At 43.0% G+C, this 25284-nt stretch overlaps 1 protein-coding gene across 1 annotated transcript in view; it reads left to right on the top strand.

Moving 5' to 3' along the window:
• Nucleotides 1-25284, top strand: part of GRIA3 (glutamate ionotropic receptor AMPA type subunit 3) — a 282660-nt gene that overhangs the window by 119571 nt on the left and 137805 nt on the right. The window contains exon 5 of the mRNA XM_039238823.1: nucleotides 20408-20595. Within this exon, the coding sequence (XP_039094754.1) occupies nucleotides 20408-20595 (188 nt within the window). The remainder of the gene's footprint in view (nucleotides 1-20407; nucleotides 20596-25284) is intronic.

Genomic DNA, 25284 nt, shown 5'->3' with positions numbered 1-25284 from the left:
TCAGGCAGGGTCAGTACTGGTCTAGGGCCACTCTTCACAATAATGCCACATTCTTTGATGCCACAATCTCACCCCCTCTACCCTGCTGCCTGACTTCCATGCTCCAGGAACATCCTGGCTTGCTTCAGGCATGTCCTCTGTGGGGAGAATCTCCCATGACCCAAAGGCTCCAGTTTTAGTGCTAAGCCCAAGGAGAATCCGGTGAAGGCACACAATGTGTCTGCCCTAATTTCAGCTTCCAAAATAACATTCAGCTATCTTTTTATAGCAAAATCTCAATCATTCAGAGTCTGATGGGTCAGAATCTTCAAATAGCCAGAATTTCTGCCCAGAGTTTTTAGGAAAGAAACAAGTGATTTAAAGAGAGAGAGAGAGAGTGGAGAGAGAGAGAGAGCGATAGAGAGAGAGAGAGAGAAAGAGAGCAGGTGATATCAGAGATTTAGTAAAAGTGGCAATTTCCTGCACCAGGGTCAGTACACATTTGGCCCACTGCTTCCACTTTCAACTTCTACAGTTCTGGCAACGAATACATACATTCAGACTGAGAGCCTGAGGTATCACAAGATCTTGGGCACCAAGAAGGGTTCCACAATATTCACTTGGTTATATTTGTTGAGGAAGAAAAGTGGACTTACGTGCGTTAGAGATATTTTCTGTGGTGTTTCAGTAATGCCAACACAAGGACTTTCTGTCAAGCACTCAGGTACCCAGGAAATTCCACACACGTTACTGGAAGGCCCTTTCCCCCTCCTCCTGGCTTTCCCATCCTCTGAGCATGCCACATTCCCCTCTGGCCCTAAGTGTGTGTGTGGCTGTGAAATAAAATCATTAAAGTAGGTGATATCTAAGGTCCCTTTCCATCCCGATGTTCTATGATTATTTCATCTCTAGGATCTCTTAACATGGCCTCAGTATCTCTGGCACTATGCGTAATTCTAGCAGGGCCTACCTCGAAGGAAAACAGCTCCTCTCAGGCTCTCCCTGTCATTCAATGCCTTTGAAGTATCGAAGGCCAGAGACCCCGTCTCGAGACCATTAGCCCACGTTGACTAGAGGCAGAGGTTTTGCTGACCCCATCTGCGAAGGCTAGCAGGGTCCTTTGGAATGACCATCCTCAAGAAAGCCGATGAGGCCAGCTCCCACGTAAGAACACAAGCCCATCTGACAAGCGTGGAATTATTAAATAAAGAATTAAATAAAAGAAAGTTTGGCAACTGCTTCCAAGAGGGTTTTACTGGCCTGGAGCTAGTTTGAAATTAAGTTTGCATTATTAATTGAAAGGCGAGAAGAGAGTCTTGGAATAAATCAGATAAAATAAATAAAAAGATGATTTTACTTACTATCAATAATGCCACAGGCAGTCTTGGGATTTGGTGGCAGTCTTAACAAAATGCCTTATCTTCTTAGGATTTTTCTCTGCCAGCTCTCAGCAGGTCCAGATGTATTTCCCGTCCTTCTTCCCCTAAATGGTAATCATATAAAGCTTCAATGACAGAAAAAAAAATACCTTGAAACTTCTATAATGATAAAAATTTCTGAGGCCATAACGCATCCCTCAGGTAAATCTAGTACCTCCCATAAGAAGAACTTGCTCTAGAAGCTTGCCTGAGCCACAGTCCTCAAACATGGGACTTAGGCTTCTAGGAGTCTGAGAGAAACTTACTTTCAAAGCTAGCTTATCCCAGATGATCTGATTGTGAACCCACGCTCACCCAAAGTTTACTGCTGGCGGGTGACTGGTTCCACTTACTAAGGGGCGTGATGCCAGAACTTGGAAAGTAACAGAACCAAGCAAAAAATAAGCAAGACTTGAGAAGACATGTCTCCTGTATTCCCCTTACCTATTATAAGGTTGCTTATCTTCAATGCCAATACTGCATTGGAGTTTGTCTATTAGCATCCATTTTTCTTCATTACTTTTCTTCCCAACATGTCAAACATCCTCTGTTTGCTTTCCATTCATCCTTCAAAACTGACAGCTGCCCCCTCCGCACTAGGGAAGATTTGGGGGAGTGCAGTTTTACAGAGGCGACTATTTTGTAGAAGTCTGGGAGGTGAGCATAGAGAGAGCCATGTGTACAAACTACACAAGAGGTGAGCATAAGAAAGTGGGACAGTTTCGAATTTCCTCCAGCACCAGGCTTTTGTATTTAGATTCATTCCCATATCATGCGGACACATACTCAATTTTAAAGTACAAAAAAGATTCTAGAATTAACTATAAGTGAATTTGAGTGTGCCCACTATTCGGTACCATTCACACCTTGGATTTTGTGTCCCTATTGCAGATAAATTTTAAAGAACAGGTAGACAGAATGGCTGGAGATGGGAGGCCAGGGGAAGCAGGGTTGGGTAGATTGAATGGTCTATTGAGACCTCCACTTGCTCTATCATTCTGTTAGGAGTCATTGATGTTAATGCTCTTGGACTATTCTCTGTGAATAAGGCAAATTGTAATAGACCCACAAATTGATCATTCAACAATCTGAGGCCTGTTGTGAAAGATGGTGCTTAAGGTCTTTTTTTTTTTTTTTATTCATCCCGTGGGTATGCAGATAATTCAAAGGCAAGTACTAAACATATATGTTGAATATGTCTGAATAATTGGCCAGTTTGATCTTTAATATTATACAGTTACTACTCTAGCTTTATCTAAGGCTTTATGTTTCCCTTTATGTCACCAGATCACAAATCCCTGTCACTTCATACATCAAGTACAAGGCTCAGGGAGCAGAACAAGTGACGATTATGACCATGTACCAGACACACTCTTTTCTGGTAGGAAGGAAAGGAGTAAATTAACATTTAGTGAGCACCTACTATGTGTCAGACACTGTGCTAAGAAAGTTCACACACATCATCTAAGGCATGTTGGTAAGTCGACTGAAGATAGGCTATCAAGGGGCTCCGGGAAAGATGCACATCTTTTGAGATGATCACGTTTCACTCAAGTTACGTTGAGCTTGCTTGGCGCTCCAGAGCTGCGAGGCCTGGGGGTGGACCCACACCTTGTGCCCACCCAGCTGGGCTTCCATATCTGCCACCTCCAGATAACCCTCTCTCTGGCCCTGGGACACAGTTCTGATCACACACCATTTCCTGAAAAGAATTCTCTGCTGTCTTTCTCCAGGGACTTTGGCAGAAGGCTGGGGAGGATGCTTTGTGTATCCTTTCGCTTTCAAGTGAGGAGCTGATGCCCAAAGCCTGGGAGCCAGGGGGAGGTTTGTCCAAATGCCTGACCTAGAAGGGCCATAACTTCACTTCTTTTCTAATTAGGATAATTAACCTCCCCTGCTCGTTCATTCTATTCCAATCCAGAAAGCTTAAATTAAAATGGCACAGGGGACTGTCAGGCTCTCGGGACAAGAAACCATTTACAAGCCTTTCATCTCCATGCAGCTGCCATCAAGGCAAAGTCAGGACAAAGTCCTCCTAGCATCTTCACCCTGGAAACAACTTTGGGATGCTTTTAGGACCCCTTTCAGAATTTTCATCAACGCAAATACCCTGTCGGCTCTCAAATTTTGCAGAGCTCCATAGAACTGGCTAAGTTGAAATCGGTGTTGCAGGGATGCTCCCAGGAGGTTAGCATTCCTCTTTGTAGTGCTGCTTGGGGTTTGTGGTTGGTTCAAAGAGACCAAAAGGAGACTTGGATGGCCTCAAGTAGGTGGGACTTGATGTGGAATTTATGGAGTTTGTTCTTTGGCGACAACCACCGGAGGCAAAACTTCAGTAGCATTTCCAAAACTGGAATCCAACAGCAGCATATCACACAGGACAGGGACACAACTGTGGGGGACAGCACTGCAGTTCTCCCTCTGGTGGCATTAACCCCCCTCCCCCCCCCCCCCCCCCGCCCCATGCCTCACCTCTGAGCCGGATCCAGAGTTCCTCATCAAGTATCTACAGTTGCCTTGCTGCCTAGGCAGATAGCCCGGGGGATAGGCCTCTAGATCTCGTGTTCCCCTTTCCTACAGGACTCAGCCCAAGGTCTTCCCTACATGCAGCCCTTCATGCCTGTAGGGGAAGCAAGAGCTCTCTGGCTGCAGCCCCCTGAGAGCCTCCTTGGCTGATGGAAAAGGCAAGAAGACACAGGAATAGATGGGATTCGGCTCCCCACTTGGACTGAGTAGTGAAGAGTCCTTTCCAGCCTGGTAATGCTAAGATCTTCCCTGGGTCCACCTTGGTCGGAGCCTTGAAATATCCCCCATAGATGAAGACCCTGACTTGCTACTCAGTATGTCCCAGAGCCATCGGCATAAATGTCAAGAGACTTCTCCTGGGCCTAGGTTGAACAAGTGAGTCACTCTCCAGCCTTTGCCAGTTCACACTCTGGTCCCCTCCTAGCCCTACACTCTTCATCCATAACCTCTACCAAAGCCTAGTCTTTCCTGCCTTCTGAATCACCCATCTGTGTTAACCAGCCGAAGTGTGGTTCTCGGTAGATATATGATAATGACCAGACCAGTGCTTCTTACATTCTGATGTGCTTACAGATCACCTGGGGAGCTTGTCAAAAGGCAGATTCTAATTCATTTAAGTCTGGGGTGGGGCCTGAGAGTCTGCATTTTTAACGAGCAGCCTTGGTGATGCCAAGAACTGGTCCATGAACCATACTTTAAGGAGCAAAGATGTCAGTGCAGAGTGTTTAGGGTCTTCTATAATTGATATGCTGATCTAGGGGCCATACTTTAAGCAGCAAGAATATATACCATCTTCTGAATGAGTTAAACCCGACTGCACTGCTTGGAGTCAGAGATAGTGAGTGACCTCCCTTCCTGGCTGTTCACAATAGCATCCTTTCATATTAAGGCTGAAATACTACTTTAGTGTAACCAGAGCTGTGCAGAAGGTGTGGCAAATGTGGACCTGGGCATAGACCATCATTCTTGGGACCTGGGTCACTTGAATCAGCCTTCCTGGGCCCCTGCCCTGCTTCTCAAAGCCAATCATGCAGGCCAAACTCATTTTGGGTCCAACCACTCCATTTATCGCATCTCCTTTCACAGTGGCTCTGGATGGCTGCTTCCACCACATCACTCATGCTGTGATCTGCATCAGTGGTTAAGACAACGGAAGCAGCTCCATCATCCAAGGCACCATCCATTTATTTCATGCTGAAAAAAACAATCTCCTATCCAAGTGGGGCCAGCCAGGCTGGGCGGTTGCCACAGCTTTGAGGTGACAGAAAATATGCCTCTGGCGCTATTTAGTTCCTCAGTGGAGAGCCATGTACCCCTGGAGGAGGCCCCAGATGTCATTACTGCATTGATACTGGGCCGGACAGAGCAAGCCCACTTCTCCTCTGAAGCACAAGGTGTGTAACCCCTGGAGTTGTCAGAACATAAATTTGCTGGAGAAATTCACTGCCCTGTTTCTTCCCTAAACTAATTCCTGAATCCTTTCCTCTTTAGCATCGCCGCTGATTGTGTTCTTTACTCAAAATAAACCTTAAAGAACATTGTATTTGGTTTAGGGGATGCTCTATTACACTGATATTTGCAGAGCTAAACACTGCAGATGGGAAGATTTCCCTAAGAAGATCCCAGAGCATCGTGATTATGTGGTTTTGATCTAAAATATAAACATGTTTTCTGGCCTAAGGGGGTTGTCAAGCAATGTTTTAAAACACACTGGCAAATTTAAGATGGTTTTAAAAGTAGGCCTGTTTGAGGATCCCGAATGGTCCCAAACCTACACTCCTCGGGAGCTGCGTGTGAACAGACCTTGAGGGACTGACCCATTGCTGGCTCTGGTAGGGTCTCCAAGCCAAAGAAATATTCATCAGTAACTGTTTTCCTCTTGTCCTCTGGCCCTGTCCCTACGCCAGTTACTTAACTCTCCTGGAGGACTAAATAAATACTTTCCTCTGCATAGGACCCTACAGCTCCACCTCTCCTTCAAAATGACACATAGACCCAACACACTGGCCAGTGGGATCAAATTTCCAGCCAAGAGGAACTCACTTAGCCGTTTTGTTAAGTTCTGTCACTGAGCACTGTGCCTCAGTGAGCACAGAAGCTTTTTGGCCATGGTTGACTAGTCCCTCCTCTAACCCAATCATTATGATGACTAGCTACATGGTTCCTAATTAGATTCATTTTATTCAAATAAATTCCTAGCCAGTGCAGTTTCTCAGCAGCATCTTAACTGTAAGTGATTCAGGGTTCTCCCTCTGTAAACTTCCCAGACTGTACCTTGTGGAAGCAGTCCGAAATTCGGTCATAGCCACACGGTTGGTTGTCATTTGCAACTCATTAGCTCAGTTCGGTAGATCCCCTGGCTAAATGAAGCCAAGGCCATGACTTTGATGGCTGCTAGACGATTAGTCTCCCTCTAGTCCACAGATCTATACTTTTTCCTCCATGTTCGTCAGCCAACCTTCTTAGTAATCTGTGCAATCTTCTTAGTAATTTGTGGCACAAGAGGCTGGGTGGGCTTTGTTTGTGCCTCTTAACCTCATACCCACAGCTTGAGCAAAAGTGTCCATTTCTAAGTGAAGCAGTCATTAGAAACAAGAAGGGTAAGTGAACAGAAATTTTTGTAAAGATGTTTTCTCCTTCTTTCAGATTATCTTTCCTTTTCTCTAAGTCCTAGCCTCCATCTGCCTATTAGCAAAATAGAATGATCCTTTTTTTTATTATTATTATTTTAGAGAGAGAAAGCACATGAGCGGGGGAGAGGGGCAGAAGGAGAGAGAATCTTAAGCAGGCTCCACACTGAGAGTGGAGCCTGATGTGGGACTTGATCTCACATGACCTGAGCCAAAATCAAGAGTTGGACGCTCCATTGACTGAGCCATCGAGGTGCCTCAGAATAGAATGATCTTGATCCACTCTCCAAATTCTGTCCGACAGTACCTATCTATACAGTCCTTAAGGGACCCCTCAAAATAGAATATTTGAAGAAACTGAGTCCCAGAATGGGAAAGGAACAGCCACAAGTTCACTCAGTTTAATGAGCCTCTCAAGACTTTCTCAGAAGGAAGGAAAATCCTAGATGGTAAGCAGGTGGAAACACGTACAATACCTCCTCTGAACTTTATCCTAGGAGCAAAGAAAAACTGTTGAAGATTTTTGCAAATGAGCGTGGCTATTCCACAATCAAAAGGATGAGGATATTAAATCCAGTCTTAGCGAGCAGCTTGGATGGAAGGGGAAGGAATGTTGCCGCAGCCCAAGCAAATACCAGTAATAGCTTCACAATAGCTGGCAGTCCTAGGAATATAAAGGAAGGCAAAGACACAGAAAGGATGAATTAATTTGACTTCATGTTTGCTTAGGGCAATGGAAGAGCCAAAGATAATGCTCAGATTTGATAACTAGGAAATTTGACAGAAATAGGGAAGTCAGGAAAAAACCAGCTGCTTTGGAGGCAAGGGGCATCTGAGACAGTGCGAGACAGAGGAGCACAAGCAATGATAAATCCCACCCAAGTCTAGTAACTCCAACTCAACTCCAAAAGTGGTGATTAACTGATGAGCGATATGCCATTTTCCAGAGAACCCTGGCTGTGTTTCCGTTAAGCATTCACTTACAGCTGATTGCATGGCATGCATCCTCGTGGGCCTAAAAAATCCCAGGGTGTCTTCAGGTAGTTACACAACAATGTGTTCTAAAGCCCCTCTCCATCACAGGGAGATACACAAAACAATGGATGACTCCATATTCCCCGAACAACTGCACATATTGGAGTAATTTCAGCCACTGATGAAGAGAAAGGACAGTTTGAGCTTGGAAGCCAGACCTGGGTGTCAATCTCAGCTCCAAATTTTACTAGTTATGTGCATCTGTTTATAACACATACCTCTCCAAGGCTCAATCTCATCTGTTAATTGGGAAGAACTACCTATGCTTAGTGTTGTTGGGAGGATTTGACGTAATAATGTGTATACATGCTTAGCACGCTGCCCGTCCCAAAGTAGGCATTCAGTAAATGTGAGTGTATATGCCTCTCCCATACTTTACAGGGAAAGTAAAAGCAGTTCAATTTAAAACCTGAGAAATGAAAGCGAAATATTTATACGTGAGGATATGAAAATACCTATTATTCGAATGATGACTTTAAGGTGGCATTCAACCGTAACCCCTGAGAGAGAGTCATCACCATCTGTAGTCTAAGATTCTCAAGCTAATAGTAGATGGATGTGAGAGCTTAGAACCTTGATTTCTGCCACTGTCTCAATCAGGTGATCTGTTTGGTGAGATATGTGTTGAGCTGAGTTTTAATGAATGAGTGGTTTATGTGATGCAAATGGTGCTTTCCTAGGTGTTGAGGGGCAGCCAGAGTAAACCACTAGAGACTGAAGATTCTGGAGAAGGCTGTGCCCTGCATGAGGATGGTGTGATGAGGCAGGGTGAATCAAGCTGTGAGTTTCAAAGCCTGTGTAGATTAGAATGAGCCCCAGTACCAAGGGGGAGGGAGACTCAGCTAGAGCTGAGGAGGAAGTTATGCTCTAATACACAAACGTATTTGTGCAATCTCTGGCTTCTCCCTGCAAAGGCATTGAAGAAAAGAGGAGCAGAACCCTTAAGGAAGTCACAGAATTCTTAAAGGCAAAGTTACAAGGAATATCCACAATGATTTTCCTGTGGGATTTTTTTTAAGTTTATTTACTTATTTTGACAGAGAGAGAGATAGCATGAGTGGGAGAGGAACAGAGAGAGGGGGAGAGGAAAAAGAGAGAGAGAGAGAATCCCAAGCAAGCTCCACATAATCAGCATGGAACCAGACTTGGGGCATGAACTCACGAACCATGAGATCATGACCTGAGCCCAAATCAAGAGTCAGATGCTTAACTCAGCCACCCAGGCACCCTTCCTGTTGAATATTAACCTTTACTCAAAACCACAATGAATCTTTATCCAGAAAACACAACAGAAACATCACTTCACATGAATATTGAAAGTTAAAACACGAAAAGGGTGTGGTCATGGTCAAGTTGGGATCCACCACTGGAAAAACCATTTTCTCCTCCTGGGTTTCAGTTTCCTATTTGTACAATGAAGAGATTGGGGCCGTCACTAAATTCTGCCTCTAATATTTGAGATTTCTAAGAGGCTTAGGAGAATCCTGGCCATCTCAAGACAAACTAACTTCTCTACAGTTCAGACAAGATTCAGCCACTCTTGCTGGAGCCCAAGGCCTGCACAAGATGAAACATAACCCTCCTTCACACTATTAAATCCACTGTCATATCCCCATTGGGAAAACTCAATCGAAAGAAAACAACGAGTTGATAATAATCAAAGTAATCAAAACGAGTTGATCTTGGTGATGTTTTTATGTGTGTGTTTCTCTTTTTAGCAGGAAGGGGCACGTGAAAATGCTTATTTACCCTGTGAGTTTTGCACAGCTCACTTGCGGTGTTTCCCAAGCAGTGTTTAGACCACAGGATTAAGTCAAAGGGAACTTTTTTCCCTCAAGGGAAAAGTGTGCTCTCCATTGTCCTCAGGACTGTATCTCTAGCCTTCTGTATCCTCTAGGCGAAAGCTTGCCCTTAATATTACCTTTGACAGCCTTCCAATAGTATCAGGATCAAGAAATCTCTGCACTTGCAGGCAGAATAAGCCTCAATCCTTTGCAATCACATCCAGACCCCTTTCATCTTTGACGTAAATCTGCCTTCATATTCCATCCCCTTTGCTTATTACTGGTAGCCAGCACCCATACCTCACCCTCAAATCTCAGAAATGTTAAGAGGTTTGGCTTAGCCTTGCTTTCTCAAAATTAAGAACGCCAAAGAATGTTTCCAGATCAGCACTCTCCTGATAAGAAATCTTTTTCTTAATAGAATGCAAGCACATATTTTCTGAGCTTAAGTCCCACCTGGGTCAATCCACCATACTTCTCCCTAGGCACAGGCCACAATGTAAACTATAAACTACTGTGTACAAAGAGAAGGCCAGGATGTGGATGCTTGATGCAAAATACCCGCACTTCTGAGAAACCATTCAAACTTCCTCCCCTGCTGGAGGGAGGGATCGCAGCGTAAAGGGTTATCTTAGTTGTGGCCACTAGGTCCTCTACGGAATAACTTGGGCCTGGGGAGAAGATATACTGAGGCTGATTGGTAGCACTTCTTCCTCCAACCCGTAAGAGGGCCTCCCTTTTAATCTTACATAAAGCCTTTCCACCACCGCCACCCAACCAGAGCTGGCAACGCATTATTTGGTTGAGATCTATGGTCCACTCCCCGCTAGCTGCCCATAAAGTGCGGGCTAACACCCAGGCAACTCACCACTTGCCTTGCTAGGAGATTCAGTCCATAATTCCTGGACGTTACTGATTTCAAGGGGATTAAAAGCCAAGTGAGGACATGTTAAATAAGAAACCTATCAATGGGCACGATCAATCATCACATGACCTCTTTTAAGTGCACAGCAGTGCCCAGAGCAGCTTTGAGATGACTTGGACCCTGTGAGTTTGCATTTCAGGCAGTCTATCCCAGGACAGTTACCTAGATAACAAATGGAAACATGAAGGATCGCGCTCAAACATTGTCGTATCCTCTTTAATCCAAATTCCTGTTGCTTGCAGTTGTTTCTTTTTTATCTTCAGATTTCCTTTTTTGAAATTGAGGTAAAATTGGTAGATCACATTTTGTAAGTTTCCCTTTGTAAGTACATTATAAGTCATTATCTGTATGCACTACAAAGTGATCACAACTAAAAGTCTAATTGGCATCCATCATCATACAATTGATCCCTTTGGCTCTTTTTGCCTACCCTCCACACCCCTTCTTCCCCTCTGGTAACCACCAATCTGTTCTCTGTGTCTATGAGTTTGTTTTTTGTTTTGTTCATTTGTTTCACCTTTTTTAGATTCCATATATGAGTATCTTTCTCAGCCTGACTTATTTCACTTAACAAAATACCTTCAAGGTCCATCCATGTTGTTTCAGTGACAAGATTTCATTTTTTTTTATGACTGAGTAATAGTCTGTCATATATTTGATGGAATACATATATATGGATATATATGGATACGTGTATGTGTGTGTGTTGCATATATATATCATATCTGTTTTATCCATTCATCCACTAGTGGGCATTTAGGTTGTTTCCATCTCTTGGATATTGTAAATAATCTTGCAGTGACCATAGGGGTGCATGTGTCTTTTTGAATCAGCCTTTTTATATTTTTCAGATAAATACCCAAAAGTGGAATTACTAGATCATATGGTATTCCTCTTTTTAACTTTTTGAGGAATCTCCATTGGTGGCTGCACCAATTTACATCCCCACCAGCAGTGCACAAGGGTTCCTTTACCACCACATCCCCTCCAACACTTGTTATTTCTTGTCTTTTTGATAATAGCCATTCTAACCAGCATGAGGTTTCAGTTTGCATTTCCCTAACAATTTGATGCCAAATATCTTTTCATGTGCCTGTTGGCCATCTGTAGTGTATTCAGATCCTCTGTTCATTTTTTAATTGGGTTGTTTATTTTTGTTGATGGTCATTTGTAGGAGTTCTTTATATATTTTGGATATTAATCCCTTGTTGGATTCGCAAAAATCTTCCATTCAGTAGGGTGCCTCTTCTTTTTGATGATGGTTTCTTTCACTGTGTAGAAGCTTTTCAGTTTGATATAATCCCATTTTTTAAATTTTTGCTTTTGTTTCTTTATTTTTTTTTATATCAGACTTTGTGCAGTTGAGGATCAGAAGGCTTGCCTATTCTGCTTTTTCCAGACGTTAAGCAAATCTACTCCAGATGGTCTTCCAAATTTCCTGTCAGTGGACAATGCAAACCAAGTTTACTTTCTCCCAACAACACTGACATACCTCTTTGGGCATGCTTTCCCAGCTTATGATGAGGAGAATAGAGCTATGTGATTCACCAGCAGGGAGACAAAGTTCAAGACGCAAAAGAAAAATGGAAAGGCAGAATTACATGCACCACCCGTGTCAGAGCCAACTTTAAACTTGACAAGTAGTCAGTCAGTGGTTACCACCGCGACTGGGGTATCTGAGTGTCAGGAATACCTCAGGATGCCAAACAATACCTCCTACTTACTGTTGTCTACAATTTCTCCATTTAGAGTTTGCCCCTTTACTTGCAGGCTTTGATTCTAATTGAAAACATCAATCCTCCATGGAGGGGGTCACCATTAAGCTTTAATCTGCATTGGGCAGTTTAGTATGAGTAAGGGGTTTGATTTGCTGGAGTGAAGGAGGATTTATATGGGGAAAGTGGAAAGGGACATAGAACTGAGACCTGAGGAGGAGGGGAACTTCTGTTCACGGACCCCCAAATTAGCTAAGGTCCCATCCTAATAATGCAGCTGCAAGGAAGAGAAGATTTGCAGAGGGTCAGCTCTTAATTAAAGGGAAACTTAAATAAACATGGTGATGAGGAATGAAGACCTCAGGGAAATCTTAATTCGCTAAGGGTAAATTGGGCCGGGCGTGGGCGAATATTTGTTTTTATCCTGTTCCCTAAAATCCACAGACTGACATCCATATGCAAACACAGAGAGATTCTTGATCTTTCCATCTTGAGCTCGTCATACACAGAAGAGTTTCTGCATTAGCATCTCAAATTTAGACAATCAATTTATTGATTTTGGAGGAAACCAAATGTGTTTCAATCAAGTTAAAACAAAAACAAACAATAAAAACGTGGATTCGGATATACTATAGGAATCTTTCCATGAATTCTTTTTAAAGAAATGTACATTTGTACTATGAATAATCATGCCCTGAAGTGTTGGAGTTGAGCTCATATTTTTGAATATCAGATTTCTTAGATATGACCCAATATAACCCCAAATAACTGAATTGGGCTTATCATCTCTCTCTTCCCTCTGCCTCTATTTTTCTGCTCTCCACTTGTATCTCTGAAACCACCTTCATGTTCCATATGTAGCTTCCCCCATTCACTGACTTTGCCACAGTATGCAAGATAATTTTATCTGAAATTCCATGGAGACCAAAGATGTAAGAAATGAAGAGAGTGGCTCACCTAAGTTTCAGCTCTAAAACCCAGGTGAGCATAAGAATAAGAGCAGAAGAGAAACTTGCATTTGCCTCCTTTCATCTCACATAATTTTTTAAAGTTTATTTATTTATTTTTGAGGTGGGTGGGAGAGATGAGCAGTAAAGGTGCAGAGAGAGAGGCAGAGAAAATCCCAAGCAGGCTTCTCATGGTCAGCGCATAGTGCCTGACACAGGGCTCGAACTCATGAAACCGTGAGATCGTGACCTGAGCCGAAATCAAGAGTCAGTCGCTTAACTGACTGAGCCACCCAGTAGCCCCACATAATTTTTTGATGAACAAGAATATTAATTGCATAAGATGTTAAACTTATGTTCATTAAAATGTGTCACAGAAAACATTAAATGTCAAATAAACTGAATTAAAATATATGTGACATATATTACAGACAGTTAATGTCATTAATATATTAAGACTCTTATAAATCACTAAGAAAGCCATTGGGGCCCTTAGCTCGCTCAGTTGGTAGAGCATGCAACTCTTTACCTCATGGTTGTGAGTTCGAGCCCCACGTTGGGCATCGAGCCTACTTTAAAAAAATAATAGAAAGAAAAGGAAAGCCATTAATATCACAATAGGAATCTGAACAAAGGAAATAAACGGGAAATTCTCAAAATAAGGAATAAACATGGACACAAAAATTTTTTTAAGTCATTAACTTTACTAACAGTCAAAGAAATGCTAACAAGAAGGAGAATCTTTTTGCATCCCTTTATCAAATGGGCACATGTATGATTCAATGCTAGCAAAAGGGCAGAGAGACGAATACTCTCATATTCTGCTGATGGAGACATAAAGTGGTACAACGTTTCTGGACCACAATTTGGCAATATGTATCAAAAACCTTAAAAATGTCCATAGCTGTTTAGCCTGATATTCCTACTTCTTGACATTTATCCTCTGGAAATAATTAGAGATACTGTATGAATGTTGTCCTCACAGCATTATCCATAATAGGGAGTGACTGGAAACCATTGAAATTTTCATGTTGGGGAATGGTTAAATAAATATGTCTAAGGGATAGAATATTATGTACCCATTAAAGCCATGTTTGAAAGCATTTACTAACATAAGACAGTGTTCAAGACATAATGTTAGTTTTTTTAAGTTTATTTATTTATTTTGAGAGGTGGGGGTAGAGCATGCAGAGAGAGAGAATCCCAAGCTGGCCCATGCTATCAGTGCAGAGCCTGATGCAGGGCTCGATCTCACGAACCAAGAGACCATGACCTGAGTCAAGATCAAGAGTCAGACGCTTAACCTACTGAGCCACCCAGTCACCCTTATAATGTTAGCTTTTTATTTTTTTTTAAATGTTTTTTATTTATTTCTAGGAGACAGAGAGAGAGACAGCGTAAGCAGGGGAGGGTCAGAGAGAGAGGGAGTCACAGACCGAAACAGGCTCCAGGCTCTGAGCTGGCAGCCAGCACAGAGCCCGACGTGGGGCTCGAACCCACGAACCGTGAGATCATGACCTAAGCGAAAGTCAGACGCTTAACCGACTAAGCCACCCAGGCGCCCCTAATGTTAGCTTTTTAAAGATGAGTACACAAATAGTACAATCCATTTTACTAAAAAAAAAAAAAAAGAGCAGGCAGTATGTTTATATTAAAAAAAAAAGAAAGAAATATCAAAAGTTAACAGTGGTTTCCTTGAGGAACACAGTCACCCATACTCGTATTTTACTTTTCACATTTTTTCTGTCTTCTCAAATGTCCAAAATGAACACATATTAATTTTCAACTTAGAAGTAAAAACCCAGATGCTACCCCAGAAGAAGAAAGACATTCATCAAGTGCTCTGAATACATTAGGATATGCTTCCCATATATTCAATGTTCCTAGATTCCTCATTTAGCACAGGAAGATGTGGTTCATAACCCCGACCGGGGCCTTCCCCTCTTGACTCTGTACCTTTGGTTGCGTATTTCTGGATGGTATATATCCCTTCTCAGATCATGCTTTTCTCATCTGGAACCTTTCTGCCAGTGAAGGACACCTAAGAAAGGAAACCCACTTCCACGTACCTAATTATATTGGGTCACTATTAAAAGAGGTCAATGGCTTTCAACCCTGGTTGTATGTGAGAATCACCCAAGGAATTTAAAATAAAATAAAGCGAAGCCCAGGAATCGCTTGTGATTTCATTGGTCCGGGGTGAAGCTTGGACATCCATTTGGTAAAGCTCCCGAGGTGATTGTAACGTGCAGCCCGAGTGGAGAGCCACAGAGGTAAGCAAAGATGCAGAGAAACAGAGTAATGCTTTCTTCGGCTGAAATCAGTAGAGTAACATGGGCCCCGACATGTCGGGATGGACCCCGACACCATGCTCCACTGACCTCTGAGATACCCACCAGCTGCCAGCTATTTGTGTGTTAAATGTCACAGCCCGAAGACCACAGAGCACATCACCACCTTTCAGAGTCATCATGTGAATGACCTCATGGGATGGGCGGCCCCCAAGATGATGCTCAACATTCCTTTTCCTTTCCTTCCAAATTCGCTTGTGTGAAGGCCACTGCTAAAATGCAGCTCTGCTAGCTGGAGGGGTAACACATGAAGCCACGAGCCATGCTTACGCTGGTGCCTGGAAAAGGACAGAATGCTGAGAGAATGGGCCATAGGACAGGCAAGTTTGTCATCTTTCTGTTTTTAGATCGAGTACTAAATTTGTTCGGCATGGAGCAAGCAGTGTTTTATTTTGTTTGTATAGTGAACAAAATCCCGACCTTCTTTCCCCCTGTGAACATGATTTTGACAGTTGTAGATTTGAGCGACTCGCGTATCTGCTGCCACTTCTGTCATGAGGTCAACCCAATGGCCACAGACTGAATTCCTGGGAGCAGGTTCTGAGATGGAGAGCAGAAGATGGGTGGTGGTGCCGTCCTAACAAGGCTTTAGCTTACCCTTCAGGGAGCTCTGAAGTCGGCAGGGCCTTTTAGAGTTATCCCGTTGGGGTTAAGGGGGTTGTGCCTTTATACCCTGTAACGAGCTGTCATTGGATGTGAGCTGCTCTGTGGAGGGAGCAGGGCCTGAAGCCAGGCCGCTCTCCTCGGCCAACGACCTTCCCAGCAGCTGAAGGGACAAGCCCTTTGGTGCTGAAGGGGGGTCTGGGTGGTACAGCACAGCAGCCCCACTAGCCTTTACCACAGTGGCTTCCTTGTTTAGCAAGAATAGCCCAACAAGCAGGACTGGACTGGCCGAGGCGGTGGCCCGGGTCCCAGGCGCCATTCCCTTGCCCTCCCCTCTGCTGTCACGCTCTTACATTCTCCTGGTTGCACGCAGATGACAATCCGGCAGCGGCCCGGGCACCTATGTGGTCGCACCCAGTCTTTACAGACGAGGAAGAGAAAGAAGGTGGATGGCAACAGTGGTCTGGAATCGAGAGAATTTGCTGCACACACGTTGTCGCTTTCCGTACTGCAGCGTTGGGCTTGCTAGAGCTCGCGGAGCGGAGGATGCCTCTGAAGCAGCTAAAACAGCAGGCTTATTTTTATGAAGCCAAGGCTTTGTTAAGCACCTCACCTCCTACAAGCACCAACGCTTGCTTTGGCTCTGCCTCCAGAGACAGACTTTTCTTTTTTTCCTTTTTCTTTTCTTTTCTTTTCTTTTCTTTTTTTTTTTTTTTTTTTTCCTGCCCTCAAACTCCTATTTACTCTCTCTGGGCAGCTGCAGCAGGGAACAGTCAAACTCTAATAAATTAGGTACAGGAACAAATGAAAGCTTCGTGGGGGAGGTTGCTCGCGGACCTGTACTGAGCTGAGGTGGGCATCGCCCCCCAGGGCAGTCAGTACACAGCCGCATGTTCGAGCCCACACGGGGCAGCGCCGAGACGGTGGAAAGGACCGCAGTGTGAAGCCGCCTTCTGACTCGCTCAGAAAACAGGAGCGAGGCTCAGAGCCCACAAGGCCCCAGACTCCAGCTCATTAAAAAATCAGTGGCTTTCTCTATTTAATTTTTGAATAGGTGAGACACCCACATGATTCAAAGCCGAATGTATAAAAAGAGCTATAAAATCGGTGTTTATTAAGGGGCCTCTTATTTGTGGCGGTCAGCAGGGTGCAGAGCTGTGCTCGTCTGTCACCCGTGTCTTCCAGGAGCGTCCGCTCTGAGAGGCCAGCGTGAGTCATATTTTTTTCATCTTTATTGTTTTGTACTTACTGAAAATAATACCTGCTCCTTGTAAAGTAGTTGAACGTTGCATAAATGACTGGCTGTTCAAGTAGAGGTTTTCCGTAATCCTATACCTCAGAGATAACTATTGCCAATTGTCTTGCATTTCTTTCTTACATATACACATATATGGGGTTTTTAATAACAGTAAAAAAGAATTCCACTCTAAGTGCTATTTTCGGCTTTTTTTCTATATAAACATACAGTGCTGAAATCCCTTATTATGTAGAGATTGGACAGCAGCGTAGCATTCCGGGTATCTGTACTGTAATTTATTTATCCAGTTTTATTTGGAATTTTTAAACATCTGTCATACAGCTCTTCTAGTCGGCTTCTTTATTGCTTGTAACTGATTTCCCTCGCATTCCGGGGTCCTCCTCTCTGGAGAAATGAATGAGAAATCAGTAAGGGAAGCTTCATGGGGGAAGGTCTGTACGTAGAGGCAAATGAGACAAACAGGTCAGTTTGCCTTGAGCAGGTAACAATGAGGGATTAAAGGGAGATCAAGACAGGTTGGAATGGAATGAATGTTGACACCTGGACGTTGAGTCGTTACATAGCAAAGTCATTATGGCGGGAAGTGGCATGCTTTAGTTGAACCCCAGCTTGATATCAATGAACAATACAATTGTCAAATACTTGGCTATTTACAAGTATTAGCAGTCCTAGGCTGCTAAAATGGCAGCCCATATCAGAGCGGGCAGTAATCCCATCGTCATCCACACTGGTCAGATCACATCTGATTTCACAGGATCAATACAAATATCCATAAGAGAGAGAGACAGAACAGGAAGGGGACTATCATCATCTCATAAAAGTAACTGCTGTAGGATTGGGACATCTTCAGTCTGAAGAAAAGAAAAGTAAGGGGAGATGGGTTAACTGTCTTTAATAAATGTGGACTGTCACATGGAAAAGGTACTGAACCTGTGTCACCCCAAATGGTGGAATAGGACCAGCCAATAGAAATTTTAAGAATGTAGATTTTGACTCCACACACAGAAATTCCTTGTCTTTTGCTAAAGGGTCTTCTAAAAAGTTTAAACATATCAGAGATTCCCTGATGGAGTTTCCTTTCCATTATTTTTTCAGCCAACACTTTCTACATAAATCGTACAGAGGTAAAATTCAACCTAGTCCTTGCCGAATTTCATAAACTCTTGATTAGTAGGATTTGAGATAATGAGACCTGATTGTACACTGCTTAAGAAAGGTTTTCAAATACTTTAATCTCTTTCTTCCTGTTTATTTCTTAATCCCAAGCCTTTGACCACCATGTGCCCTCAACTCCCACTGAAGCGGAGAACACACAGAAAACCCACACGAAAATGTAAATCTGAGAAATAAATATGCGTGGTTGGCTTAAAAAGAGTAAGAATTAACATTTAAAGCAATGGCAATTTACTCTGATCTGTAATTTTGAGCTCCTGTGCTGAAATTGCTCATTTGGAAATTACCAAGTGCTTGGGTCTCATTTGTGATCTTCTTCCTGCATACACCCAGCACACAAAGGAGTCATAATGACTGGCTGAGTCACTGCTGCCATCTCCCTGATGCATGCTCTCCAAATGTCAATACCATTTTCTCTGGTGTGGTGACGAAGATTCCCAACCGTAGCTTGCTTTCGCTATAGGACGAGGCCTGGAATGTGTTCAAAGGGCACCACCATCTTCCATTCTCTACTGCTCCAGTGGCCAAACTGTCATGCCACAGATCGTTCTGGCTTTGCAGATCATTCCCATTACCCATTTCCGTTAGTTATTACCTAAATATAAATGGAAAACAATTTAAATTTATGGGAATAAGGGAGCTGCTTTTGACCATATCTGAGTAAAATGGTGTCTGTACTTGATGAAATGATATACTCAGATTATAGATTCCTACCCAAAGCAAAAATAAAGGCATGATATCATGTTAGAGACGTAAGTTCTCTACAAGACCAGTACGTGGAAGACCCTGTGCTATTCTGTGGCTCCTACTTTAAGATATACTGCTCTTCCCAACTTCTCAAACGCCACCTCCTAAGGGGTTACCCAGAACTCAGCATCACATCTTCTCTGTCTTTCCCATTCAGTATAGATCCAGGGTGTTAGTAGTTAATAGCTGTCTGATGTAAATTAACTAAAAAGGAACCAAGAATCCCTGGTAAATTTAATTAAGAAAGGGGAAGAACTCAGGAAGACTTGATGTGATTGAACTTTTTCATAAAACTGTGGTCAAAGGACCAGTATGATATCTTTGTTATACACTGTCTTTGTCAGGTTTTCTGAGGGCTGTTTTACATGAGAGACATAATTTATCTTGTTGGATAGTCATATCCATGTAAGAATCAGCCATGTTATAATAAGGTTCTATCTCTTCTGAAGCTATTTCTTTTTTTGTAAATGTATTTGTTTATTTGAGAGAGAGAGAGAACATGAGCAGAGGAGGGACAGAGACAGAATCCCAAGCAGGCCCTGCGCTATCAGGGCAAAACCCAATGCGGGGCTCATTAACACGAACCTTGAGATCATGACCTGAGCCAAAATCCAGAGTTGGACGCTTAACCGACTGAGCCGCTTAGGCGCCCCTCTACTGAAGCTATTTCTCATTCCAAAGAATGTTTAGTGGAAGATGAAAGACATGAGCTGCAACAGGAAACACTGAGGCCAGAAACAAGGAGAAAGCTTTGGCATTCAGGCCATCCATAGTTTGATAATGCACGTCAATAAAAAGTTAGGTACTAAATAATTCAGCTGTGATTGCTTAAGTCTGGGCTTGATAAACGCCCAGCCTGGGGCCCACAAGTTGTAGGATCTTCTTTTTTTGTTTTCTTTTTAATTTTTTTAATGTTTATTTATTCTTGAGAGAGAGAGAGAGAGAGAGTGCAAGCACGGGAGGGGCAGAGAGAGAGGGAGACACAGAATCCAAAGCAGGCTCCAGGCTCGAGCTCTCAGCACAGAGCCTGATACGGGGCTCGAACTCACAAGCTGAGAGATCATGACCTGAGCCGACGTCGGACACTTAACCGACTGAGCCACCCAGGTGCCCTTAGAGTCTTCTTTTAAAGCAAGATAGCCATGCCGGCTGTCTGGATGGGTAAGGCTGGGGCTATGAGTAAGCCTGCTTTCCACAGTGGGTAAGATTCAAAGGGACCCAACGGACTATAATAGAAACTCAGGAGAACCTTTAATACCTACAGGAAGATTTTGAAGAAAGAGAAACGTCATCATAGCTGTTCTTCCTTCTTTCAGGCTTCTCCATTCTCCAAGCCATCATGGAAGCCGCAGTGCAAAACAACTGGCAAGTGACAGCACGGTCTGTGGGAAACATAAAAGACGTCCAAGAATTCAGGCGCATCATTGAAGAAATGGACAGGAGGCAGGAAAAGCGATACTTGATTGACTGCGAAGTCGAAAGGATTAACACAATTTTGGAACAGGTACATTTGAGATTTATTCTACCCCCAGCCGATGTGTTAAATCATCAACCTCAGGCAGTTCCCGTCTCTGCTAATAAATTAAGTAGCCAACGGACTAGATTTGCCAACAGTTTTTGATAGTCTCTCTAATCTCTTTTTTTTCCTCCCCAGTGGCTGCAGGGGGGAAAAAAAAAAAAGAAAAGCAAATCTAAGCTCTTGAAAATTGCATACCATGATTAATCTGGAAGTCTCTGCAATTTAATGCTACCTATCAGATAAACACACCCTTGCACACCTCTGTCTCATAGAGAGCTGACTGATTCAAAGTAATCCCCTGCCTTTTCCATACCTTCTGCCCAGCAGGGGACAGACAGAGATTAGGCAGGGCAGAGGGGAAGGTTTTGTTTCAGGGGCCTAGTCACAGACTGTCAAGACAGCATTCCCTAGGTTCAAATGTGTGGGTATTTTTGTAGAATATAACCTCTGGTTCCAGAGACAGAGAGAGTGTATAGACCACTGAGAGAGTAAGACGCATGTGAGGGGGCGGGGGTGGGGGGGGAGTGTTTATGGTTTTTAAAATGTGAACAAATCAGAAAAGAATTAAGCTGGGGGAAAATACCATTCAGTGGGCCAAAATGCATACATTACGGAGCTCGGATATTTAAATTTAAGACTAAAAAATATTAGAAGAAACATTTCACCCTAAGCCAGATGGATGCTCTGTTTGGAGTGAAGAGTCCAACTGAAATGTGATGTAAGTGTATTCTTTTCCTTGGAAGTCTCAATTTTCCAGTTAATAACAAAGTGCCTATGTTGCCATAAACAAAACTGTAGGGGAAACATTTCCATTCTAATTCGATCCCAGTGTACCTGGGGGCCACGGCTGCTTCAGAGATTGAAATTAGAGTGAGCAGCCATTGCCTAGGAGAGCTGTTTTATAGCAAATTAAATATTAACAATTTGTCAGATATGCGCCCATAAGAAAAGAAGGCAAAAAAAAAAAAAAAAGAAAAAGAAATAGGGAAGAGGAGGGAAAAGAAGGAGGGAGAAATAGAGGGAGCTGGGGAAAAAGAAAGAGAGGAAGGAAGAGAGAAATCGCTGACCCTGCATCATAGAGCTACAAAGCCACAAAGCCGTCCCCTTCCTAAGAATGGCATCACCTCGAGTGAATCACGGCTCACAGGAGATCTAGAGCATAGCCCGGCTAAATCAGATTTCCCAACTAACATTCTCTTGAGCTGCCCAAATGATCCCCCCCTCCCTTCAAAAAAAAAAAAAAAAAAAAGCCTTTGATTTTCTTAGATCTTGAAAGCGAAGAATCAGGTCAGTGATGTTGGTGTGTGCACTACATGCCCTATCAAATTTATACCAAAATAGCCTCTTAGTGGGTGACCTACTTAATAGCCTAAAGCACAGGAACATCCCCCTTGTCGCACTTCATCTTCCTTCTGTTGTATTAGGAACTTTGGCTTCGTGAATATCTTGCATTCTGTGAGGTCTTCTGGGTTTTATAGGCTCTTCCCCTGCAGTCTGGGATTCTTTGGCGTCATGCTGCAGAAAACGCTGCGGGTGGAGCTCCGAATTTTATGGAGCTAGGGGGATCTTGGGCAATTAAAATACCTATGCCTCAGTTTTCTCATCTCCGTAATGGGAAAAAGAAAATTTGCGCCACCTCCCTTGGTTGGTATAATTGCTTCAAAAGACATACGCTGCTATAGAAAAAAAAAAGAGTCGTTAGTACCGGACACCACACCAACATTATTGAAGAGCCCCATTCTCTCTTATCATGCATCACTTTCTATCTTCCTTTCCTCTCTACGGACATTCACAGTATCCCTCAAAATACTTCCTGTACAATTTTTCAGGGAACACTGTTCAAAGAAAAGTCTTAGCAACATCCAGGTAAGGCTCAAGCATTCCTTTCACTTATTTTTGTCCCCTCTTTCAACTCATGGTGGCTTTCCTGCCATTTAAGGGATTTCTATCAGGCCATAAGTACTGTGACGGAGAGGCCGTGTCTGTCTTCTTCACAGTTGTCTCTCCAGTGCCCAGTAGAGTATCCGGCACACAGTGGTGGAGCGATGGGTGGATGGATGGGTGGACTGATGAATGAATGGATACTGGACAAGCGAATTTCAGTCGCTTCTGTCGTGATTTCGCTATGCTTACATGAAGAGGTAAAAAAAAGTGCCTGCAGCCACATGGTATGATTATTAAAGCACACGTTTTTGCAAAGGTCTAAGGTGGTGGCTTTCGGCTTAGGCCTATTCCTGATCATATCACGAATTTGCCATAACTTATTGTTTTATACAAAAATAGATTTCTCATTAAACAAACTAAATTAAGCAACAAATTCAACATGGTATTTCTTTAGAGGAAACGTTGTAGAAACTGAATTGAAGGCTAAAATAGAGAGATGTCGCTTTTGTCATTGGTTTTTAACCATTCTTTTGACAAACTTCTCAAAATTCACTCTACAGATCCTCTTTAGAATGATAGCATTTATATCTAATTCAATTAGTATTAAGTTCTTATAAAAGATGCCCCTATCCCCCAGAGGTGTTTTCAACTTTGATTGGGGTTATTCTCATAAAAGGAAACTTTTTTTCATGATTATTTATTTATTTTGAGAGGGAGAGAGAGTGCAGAAGCCGAGGGAGGGGGGCAGAAAGAGGGAGAGAATCCCAAACAGGCTCCACGCTGTCAGTGTAGAGCCCGACACAAGGCTCAATCTCATGACCGTAAGATCGTGACCTGAGCGGAAATCAAGAGTTGAACACTTAACTGACTGAGTGACCCAGGCGCCCCTCATAAAAGGAAATTTCTGTTGTCTCCCATAAGATGATACTTCATGTCACTGTAGAGGAGGAGCCCCTTACACCACTCTAACGCTAGTCCTTACAGATTTGGTTTTGGCGTCAAGTTCATATTGTACTCTACATCCCATGGGTGTGAGTGGAAAGTCGTCAATATGGTACAACTTTTTAAATACAAACAGATCTTCAGCATAGTGTCATATAGCATAACTTGCCCGTTTCATGATAGAGGTTCTAATTTTCTCTGTGAATGTTCAAACACTTATAGGGTGAATAAAAAATTCTTCTACCATTTCTTTCCAAAGCTCTTGTTTTGAACTCTTTCAAACTTTCAGACTACAGCAGGAAAAAAGACTCAATTAGGTACTAATCTGTCTTTAATATTGCTCCTTAATGGTTGAACTACAAGGAAAGTATTCCAAATGTATAGCTCTAAGAGTTAACATGGAAAAAGAGCTAGAAACAGATGAAACCATGAAAGATTGTCAGGGTTCAGGGAGAATATTTAGAAACTGTAGATCCTCCTTCCCAGTAGCACACACCTGTGGGCTGCTTTTGACAGGCAGGGCCCATAAAATGATATGGCTCTATTGGATGTTGAATGTTTATTAGGAGAGGCAGCAGAGCGGAGAGTTTCAGGACATGGACTCTGGAGCCAGTCTGCGTGGCTTCTATTGTGGACTAGCTGTGTGACCTGGGGCAAGTTTCTCAACTCTCTGTGCCTCCATTTCCTGCTTGTAAAATGGGAACGATAAGTGTAACTTAATGACTGAATATATGCAAAGCATTTAGAAAAGTGTCTGACACGTAGGGTTTGTATAGTGCTTTGATACTAAATGATGTGTTTTCACATAGATTATCTCCTTTGAGTCTCGCTACGGAAGGCCGGCAGGGCAGATGTGTTTATCCCAAATTTACAGATGATAAATTGATGCTTAGAGACATTACGATGATTATTCCAAATGTGGTGCTCCGCTAAATCCTAATAAGCAACCAAGCAAGGACAAACTCAGGTCTTCTGACCCCTAGTCCAGTGCTCTTGCCCCTATACTGAACCACCTCCCTCAATTTCTAAGGCATTTATTAAATATTTAGCCGAAGCCAAACCTTAGATTAGGCTTGCTCCTCAAGTTACGTCTTAAAACACTTGCAAAGCAAATGGAGAAGGTCCAGAAAACGGCGGCAAAAAATGATTAAGGCATTAGGAAATAGGTCCTACGAGGAAAGGCTAAATGGAGTTGGGGTTGTTTAGCCTGGTGAAAGAGAACCAAGAGGCAGTTTAATCACCGTCCCCAAGTAGAAAGAGTCATCATAAAGAGGGCACCGACCAACCGTTCCGCCTGCTTGAGGACTGTACCAGAACAAATGAGCTTCACTAGGGCCAGAGAGAGAGTCGGCATCCGAAAGGGCTTGTCGCAAGGAGAGAGGAAACTGGAAGGAAGTAAAATCTCACCAGTGGAGGCTATAGGAAGATGAGACCATTCCAAAGGAGCGAAAAGTCAAATCTAGAATAGTTTTAAGATTGTTTTCGAGAATAGACAAGTATTCCAAGTCCATCCTGTCTGTTGAAATATCCTTATAGATTTAGTTTAATGAATAGATAAGGATATTGCCTAAGTTGCCCACCCATTGGATGTTTAAAAGGTTGTTTCTTTAAAGACATTTAAACAGCCCCCCCATCCCCGTTCTTTGGTCTTTACCATGTGCTTATTTTCTCCATCAGTAATTTGAAGGTAAAGCTCAGCACAGCCCCTGCTTGAATGATGATATGTGCAAACTCAGTGGGGCCCAAACCAATATGTGGCAATTGGCTACTCCTGGGAAAAAATACAGACTATACGCTATTCCCTGGAAATGTTTCAGGCTAAAATCACCTCATCGTGGATGATGTGAA

The sequence above is a fragment of the Hyaena hyaena genome, unplaced genomic scaffold (genome assembly GCF_003009895.1).
Source record: "Hyaena hyaena isolate Hyena2069 unplaced genomic scaffold, ASM300989v1 scaffold_147, whole genome shotgun sequence".
NCBI classification, from domain to species: Eukaryota; Metazoa; Chordata; class Mammalia; order Carnivora; family Hyaenidae; genus Hyaena; species Hyaena hyaena.
This window is presented reverse-complemented; position numbering and strand designations above follow the sequence as displayed.